The 8,399-nt window shown below is 38.3% G+C and overlaps 1 protein-coding gene across 1 annotated transcript in view; it reads right to left on the bottom strand.

Annotated features, from left to right (window-relative positions):
• The window catches only part of LOC141814702 (aldehyde dehydrogenase 22A1), a gene marked incomplete in the record, with an annotated part of 17,837 nt that extends 9,885 nt beyond the window's left edge, over positions 1-7,952 (bottom strand). The window contains 4 exon segments of the mRNA XM_074702639.1: positions 5,189-5,316; positions 7,268-7,369; positions 7,592-7,635; positions 7,725-7,952. Coding sequence (XP_074558740.1) covers positions 5,189-5,316; positions 7,268-7,369; positions 7,592-7,635; positions 7,725-7,836 — 386 coding nt within the window.
• Between the last annotated feature and the right edge of the window lie 447 nt (positions 7,953-8,399).

The raw sequence follows: 8,399 nt of genomic DNA, 5'->3' as shown, positions 1-8,399 counted from the left end.
GTAAAATACGGTAATTTAAAAAAAAAAGAGGTTTAATGGGTTAACGGGTTTAAAACCCGAAACCCATTAGAAATCCATAACCCCTACATCTTCTTCCGCCGGGAAAACGCACGAGCGTTTTCCCTTCCTTCGTCGAAACCGACGCCGCCTCCTCGCTTCGGTTTTCTTCTTCTCCTTTACTTCTTCCGCCGGTAACAGCTTTACCTCTTCTCCTTGCTCGACACTGTGCCTTCTCCTTTCCCTCTCCTCCTCTGCTCTATTCCTGAAATTAAGTCATGATTTCAGCTTTAAAATAACCTTTCCAATGCAGCTATAGAAAATGATGTTAGTTTCTATACAGATATAATTGTATTAAGAAGAAAGTTATTTTTTAGCGTTCTTTCAGAGCTTGTTTAGATTCAAGGTAAGAAAGGGAAAGGATGGTAAAATAAAAGGGGATTGTTTCCAATCCACTAAGAAGGATAAGTAATTTGAATGCTCTGGAAGGAGAAATGGAAGGCAACAGTTTGTTTTTCTTCTCACTCCATTATACATTTATTAAATAAGGGGAATGTGGATTTATAGGAAAGGCTTATAGATTTCTTACGATTTCCCTTACTGATTAGTATCTTAACAAACGGGGCCTGCTTATTCTCCTTTTTCCTGTGCTATCTCTGAATCATTTGCTTGGGTTATTTGGTACCAGTAATAGGTTCAGATTGCACTGTTTGATAACAAGTTAATTTAGACAAATTTCATATTAGAGCCAGCAACCTAATTGCACCAATGATTGTGAAACATCTTACTAACTGCATAGGAGATGCTCACCTAACTACAAGCAGTAACATGTTCTCAATGGGAGTGTATGAATATGAATCGGAGGTTGCAAACCATTCTGAAACATATCGAGTCTTGTCACTATATCCATGAATTTAGAGATTGGTTTAGAATCTAATTTGATTTTTAAGCAAACCATGGTTGGATCAGTTTAAATCTGGGTTAGGTAAATTAGAGGGGGTTAAATAAATCTTAAACATCGGCTAAGATTTTTATTTGATGGAAATATATATATATATATCGTTGTAATTTGAAAAGTTATTTATTCTAATTACAGGACATTAAATCGGATCTTTGGACGGAGGTTCTTTTCTGATACAGACCAGTTTCGGAAGGCGGGTATCTTGTCTTATCTTTTTAGATAAGTTGTTTTGACATGTATAGTTTTACTATAGCTGATCATAATCCCTTTTATGCTTTTATATATGCCCTGGTTTATCACTACTTGCTTATATATGTTGCATATCATTTTTACCTGATACCTGTTTAGTTCCTTAGCATATTGATACTTGCATGTGTATATAGATTCATCAGAGTAGTGATATACCGTTCTTTATTAGGCATTGTCTATCCACTAGATATACCTTGTATGCATTAGCGTCATGCACCATCCTTGCATGATTGCATGCTGGCGATCGTCGGCTCCTTTGTAGTTGAGCCCGTCGCCAGTTGCATGATCTGCACACACACTGCCACTCATGGGTTAATGGTACATCAGGAGGGTGTGTGCAGTTGCTCTGTCAAGGCTCCGCTCAGTCGCTCAGGGGTAGTGGTTCCGCAGCGTGGTAGCATGACAAGGATCCCTCCTTCGCATTATGAGACGAGGAGATGAGAGCTTTGCTCCCCCATATGACTTGGGGCAGGAGGATAGGTGTACTCCGATAGCATCCTGTCCACTCGGTCACTCAGGAGCAGTGATGGCAGAGTGCACAGTTGTCATAGCCCTACCCACTCGACCTCACCATCGTGGTGACAGTGGCTGATTGGCGTCAGGGGTGACCATGTCATTGCATCATGTGCATACTGCATGTATTGCACTTATGCTTGCTGCATTTTGGTTGTTGCATATGTTTGACATGCACATACAGGAGGTCTGATGCATTGGTAGGTGATTCTGGTATGTACAGTTCTTCCATGCTTTTCAGTTTTGCATTTCTTACTATTCTTTTCAGGAGACTGTACTAGTATGAGTATTACTGCTAGGGATAGTTTACTATACATGTCTACTAGATATCCGCTGAGTTCGTTGAGCTCACCCCGTTGATTTCATTCTTTTCAGGTTGATGTCAGTCTGGAGCTGCGCTGCTAGTCCCCTATCGAGATGATGTCGTCTCTTTGATTTTGGTTTTATTATGTTATCGATAGATATGTTTCAGAACTTGATCTATCTTATGGATTTTCATATATATATGTTTCGGTTTGTGGTATGCATGCTATAGAATAATAGTTGTGGTTATTATTTCAGTTTTAGTACTTGTGATTTAGTTTTGTTATGTTTATGGATTGTAGTCGTGTAGGCTTATTTGTGGCCTTGTAGGCCTTCTTGTCATATATGTATTCAGGGAATTGCAATTGTTACAGGGGAGATGCTGCCGAAATTATCGATTAGCCATCTCCCGGGGTGTGACATCAGAAGTCTTTCGATCCTCTTACCATTTCAGAAAGTCGTCATAGGAAGGCGGTGGGGTCGGATTTGGTGGCAACCATGCAATGGAAGCTGAAGGAGCAACAGAACTCTGAACGATCTATGCAGCACGGGGAGGTCGACCATGTAGACTCCAACATTTATCAATTGTGTGTCATAGTCGGTGGCAATGATCACACCAAGGACATCCTTTGTCACCCTTACGAGGTGGAGGTCTGTTGTTCCGAAAGGCCAAAGCCGATGAGTCAACAGAAATGAAAGGAGGTACCATCAAGACTTTGGCAAGGACACAAAGGAGAGTCACCCAGGTACTGTCCATGGTAGCTTCTATGGGGCTGCCCAGGATTTGATCACGAACATGTGAATATTCTATGAGTAGACCATATAAAGCCAGAGACAAAAAATTTCTTCCAATTTTCAAGCTCTGCAATAGGAATGGTCGCAGGTGGAAGCAATTCATTGAAGTCACAAAGAAGACGAGAGACCGAACCCAGATAAGTTGACATAGAATCCTTAATCCGATGGGTACTGAGAATGGTCATGAGATCTTCACAAACTTGATAAAGTCGTCGAGAAGTATTTGTAAAAAGTTGTTGAGCCTATGTCCAAACAGCTTTGCAGGTCTTGTGAGTGCGGAAGACGTCCCTAAGAGATGAATGGATGGTGACTCGGATAATATAACACAACTGAGCATCAACCTTTTTCCATAGAGGACGATCGACAACTTAAATATCCTCTTCGGTTTGGGTGAGATGTGTCTCATAACCTTGTCCAACAAGCCAAAGTTCAATGTGAGAACTCCAAGAGGAATAATTCTTACCATCCAATAGCTCGGAAGAGAGTGGTGCAGTGATGTGTTTGGTAAAAATTAAGATATCCGACTTCAAAGTGCTGGAGGCAGCCATACAAAGACACCGGAGAGGAATCACGTAGAAATAGCAGAAAGGGCTTCGTCTTCCTCAGTCGGACAGCAGGATGAGGCTACCAACACTTAGGTTTTTTTTAAAAAAAAAAGAAAACTGTAAAAGGTACGGAGCAAAGAAGAGAGGATCAGCGGCGAACAGGAAAATCAAAGGAGCAACGGTGAGCAGAGAAGCACGACAATCGTTTCTTCCTTGGCTAGTCAAGCACGCTTCTGTAAAGGTGTTGTTCGCGCGATTTAGAGAAGGAGGAAGATCGCGATCACAAGTGTTGCTCCCCTCAGAAGTCCACGATTAGCGGGAAGGCACGGCAAGATCTCGAAGGATGGAGGTCGTCAAGGCGCGGCAACAGCAGGAAGGCACGATCAGCGGGGAAATGGTCGTCGTGGTCGCTGCTGTTGTCGAGGAAGTTTCAGGATTTCCTCCGTATCCTCCTCTTGGCTTCCTGTCGGAGGTGTCAATTCGACGTTCCTGTGGCGATCAAGGGGGGGGCGACGTGCTGCGGGAAGAGTCGCGCTACAAGCGGAAGAGGACGGTCGCGATCCGAAGGAGAGGAAAGCTCCTTGTGGCGCCGCGCTGCGAGAAGAGCCGCGCTGCAAGCGAAAGAGGCGCGATCGAGAATCGCGATTGGGAGGGATCGCGATTGAGAGGAATCACGATTGGGAGGGCTACCGATGAAGCAGCAGAAGCGTGATTGGTTCGGCGGCGAGATAGAAGCGTGTGACGAGGAAGAAGACGTCACAATTCGGAAGAAGGAGAGGAAAGCTCCTTCGCACGGGGCGGCACGGAGAAAAAATTAAACCTAATTCCTATCCCTCACTCTGATACCATGTAAAATAATATAGAAAATCTTGTTTAATTACAAGGAATAAGCCCCTATTTATACACGAATATAGAGACCTATTCTAAGAGAATTATTCTAAAAAAAATAAAAGAATATTTATCCCTAAATATTCTAACAATATCCAAAAAAGATACAACCATACAACCACAAGCGATGAATCCCAAGTGGCCATGGCTGTCAAGTTTGTGATTGGGACCTTAGAATCTTAGAATCCTACAGTCTAAATTGGACTAAACAATCTAAATCTAACTTAGGATCTGGATTGTTGGGATCCCATGAACCTACTATGCAATTCCAAGTTGACTTGTAATTGATATGTAGGTTCTGGATCCTAACAATAATATAGAATTTACTTACATTTCGCATAGACATTTTAAAGCTTGAATTTTAGCTGCAATAGATATCTTTTACATACAAAATATCATCTAATACAACTTAAGATTATACTAGAACTGTTTTAACTTCAAAAAAGAAGAATCATTTGGTATCATTGTCAACAATCTTATAAAAATTACTATTTGCAACATAGAAATATGATTAATAGTTATATAACATTATTAAAATGAATCATTTTAGTTATTCTTTATCATATTGGAGAATGATGCAAAGTTTGATATACTTATAACACAATTCAATAAACTACATTTCAAATGCATAAAAATTACAATGTTTAAGATTTTATGATCCTATGCTTAGATATTAAAATTCAATCCAATGAAACCATGTTACTCTTTAGGTTGGATATCCATTCTGACAACCTTATTCCCAACTCAACATATTCTAAAAGGTTATACCAATAAGTCACAAGTCTCAAATATTTGCCCATACTTTCTAAGTGCCTTAGCTCCAACTCAATAACAGAAAAACTAGTGTTCCCAAGGACTAAAAAATTGATACAATTACCAGAAATATCTGTTGAACAAATATATAACAATTACATGGTAAATAAAATAATTTACTCACTCGCATATAAGTTCCTGGTGCTCAATTATATACTTCAAAAGGATTCTCAAGAATTGGCGTCTTTGACGGAAGCTGCTACTTTTCCATATTTTTTGTGCTTCCCTGGCTTGTGCAACATGCTCTCTAACCTGAACAGAAAATGCAAAAGCAATTAGTCGAAAGCCACAAAAAAAAAAAGAAATGTCTGACACAAGAAAAGGATATAGTTTTCAAAAAACAACTCAACAGTGAGACTTCAAATTGCTAGTTCAGAGTTAATGGCATCATGACCAATCTTACAATATTCCTGTCTCAACCAAACTAATGTGATCGAGGAAACATTTTTTGGGTTGATTATGGCAAAATTGAAACTTATGCCAATACGATATCACAGGAGCACATTTCTCTACATGAGAAACATATCTGATTTAAAATTTAAAACTTACATATATAGAAAGGATTCATTATCACTTGTAGCATCCTTGAGAATCTTCAAGCTTGATTGTTTGCACTATTATTAAAAGTATGACGTAGAACTTGAATTGATAATAAGGTCCAATACTGGGGCAGGTTGATTTTCCATCATCTCATTATTGTGCCCCCATCAGGAAATTAAAAGACATGTGCAACCACGGACAGAACACCAACTCTATGAAATGTGAGTACAGCTTAGAGAGATAAATTTCTAGGTGTTACTAAAAGGAAAATAATTATAGTCATGGATACAGGACACCAGTGTAGGACCTAGTGGCTAAATACTCAATGGAGCACTAAACTATTAACTCTGTTACTAGCATATAACTATTTACATTTATATGACTATTATTTATTAATCCTTGTACAATTTGTTATGCAGAGCAAAAAGAGTCCTACAAATAGAAAACAACAATAAGACACTCGACAAAATGAATATAATGAAGGCACAATACTTGTGCAACTTGAGAGACTTCAACAATGTGACATTTTGGATTGATGTCTACGAGTTGATATGATCTGTCAAGTGATAAATTGTGAAAACTTCAGAAAACTAAATTGATGTTTTCTAATATGTGCTCTTATGACAAAAGCTAACATCTGGAGAAAGACCAAGAAGAGGAGACTTAGAGAAGAGACCATACAAAATTTTGTCATTTGCTCAAGTGAAAAGACAGAAAATATTGAAAGAGAGACTAAGGTAGAATTGAGATTGCAACCTGTGATAAAGAGCAATAATATTGTTACAAAAAAAATGAGGTTAAGATTCCAACATCTACTCTGAATGAGAAGAAAGTTAGTTGCAACTTTTCCTATCATTTTACTATTGTTGTCTTTTTTCACTACTGTTGCCTTTTCTAGACTCCAAGACAAGTGTGTTCTCTTTTCCATGTCAAGTTCCTCTTTCTGCATTTTTTTTTCTTTCAATTTCATGTTCCTCCTTTTTCTGAATACTTATTTAGGCTGCTACTGCTTTTTCAATACAATTGATTTATTTTTTGCACTTATAGGGTAGTAGTGGATTGAGTACTTGTATTTTTCTTACTACCCAACCTGATTAAGTAACCTCTACCTAAACCAGGTACATATCCATGTCTGCTTTTTATTCTTCTACCTATGACTAACCAAAGTATGATAAATATGTACCCAAAATAAATGTTCATAATAATGGGGTATTCGTGGGTACCTATAAATGCAGCATAAAGGAGAAGATTTTTACTGTGATAGACAGGCAAATGCAACAAAGGTGAGGAGAAACCATGCTTTATAATCAAACATGTGGCCTCCCCCTTCAAGCAGAATGAAGAACAGACCTAAAATATGTCCTGATATAAGTTAATAGAGGGAAAATTATATTATTCTCAATAGAAAAGAAGGATTCCAATATCTAATGATTAAGTATCTTAACCCTGAAATGAGCCCAACATATAAAGGAATCTTCAAACAATTATCTTAAGTAGAAAATGTAACTAGTTGAGTAAATATTATGTATAATTTATTTAACAAAGTTACCACCTAGAGCGTCAGTTCATGCCGGGACAACAGATATTCACTATATAAAAGGCAAGTTCATGAAATCATGTTGTTTAGATACCCATAAATAGACTACAAAGTTGCATAATCAACCTCATCTGGTGTCAAAGCCGGAAAAGATCCGAGATACTTCATGGTGGCAGGCTCATAGCATCGAACCATGTCTGCTTGTGCCATTTTCCCCTTCCTTGGTATCTGCAACAGATCGTACCAGGCAATCAATTTTCCAAGGTTCGGACCTCTCCGTAAGGGGCAGGTCTAGTACAGAATACATTCTACTAGAGTGACATAAATGGAACTTGAAAAAAAAAACCCCGATTAAATTACCAAAAAAAACACTATAATTAAAAAGGGCTAAAGAAAAACAAAAGGAACTGCAGAAATGCATCTGAAACTAGGAGCATTTAAGATTATCACATAGATGTAGCTGTTCTCCTTGTTCTGGCTCCCATCTTCCATTACTGAGTCAAAGAAGAACTAGTAATCAGAAAACCAAACGCCCCAAAAGTCGTAGAGAGAAAGAGAGAAAAAGCTCGATCGGAGAAGCTACCATCGGACGCATCGACCTCGATCGAAGGGACGTTGGGTGGGATGAGCATCAGAAGGAAACGGCAGACCAAGTAGGCGACGCCAAGAACAATCAGGGGCCACCAGAACGCCATTGCCGGAGCCCGCGATCAATGGAGGAGAGGGATTAGAAACCCTAGGACGTTTTGAGGGAATAACCGGGCAATGCAGCAAGGCAAAGTTAGGAAGCGACTGAACTTTTTTATGGAAACAACTTGAGAGACTGCTAGCCTTTTGACAGCTTCTCGAAGTATTCATCAATGCTCAATTTTGCATCGAGTTAAGAAAAAAATAAAATAAAACGCACTTAACTTTTATATTTATTAAAAAATATATTTATTTCCTAAAATATTTTTTCTCTTTGTAATCATTTTTTAATAATAATAAAATCTCTTTGCAATCATGAGAAAATCGAGAAACTGCAGTTGATTACGACGCATAATCATGAGAACTCTAAACATTGATTTTGAGACATGGCGGCTGCACTTGATCGTTAGCTCTGGCTTAAATTTTGTTGCATTGTTTTAAATATATGTTAAATACATGATATGTTAAATTACCTAAAAAATAAATCATTATATATATATATATGCGCTTAATTTTGTGTCTAGTTAAAAAAATATATATAGTTTGAAATTTCTCACTTGAAAAATGGAAT

The sequence above is a fragment of the Curcuma longa genome, chromosome 21 (genome assembly GCF_044706935.1).
Source record: "Curcuma longa cultivar G26 ecotype Majalengka, Jawa Barat chromosome 21, ITB_CL_G26_1.1, whole genome shotgun sequence".
Taxonomy (NCBI): domain Eukaryota; kingdom Viridiplantae; phylum Streptophyta; class Magnoliopsida; order Zingiberales; family Zingiberaceae; genus Curcuma; species Curcuma longa.
The sequence above is the reverse complement of the archived record's forward strand: the minus strand, read 5'-3'. Positions and strand labels throughout refer to the sequence as shown.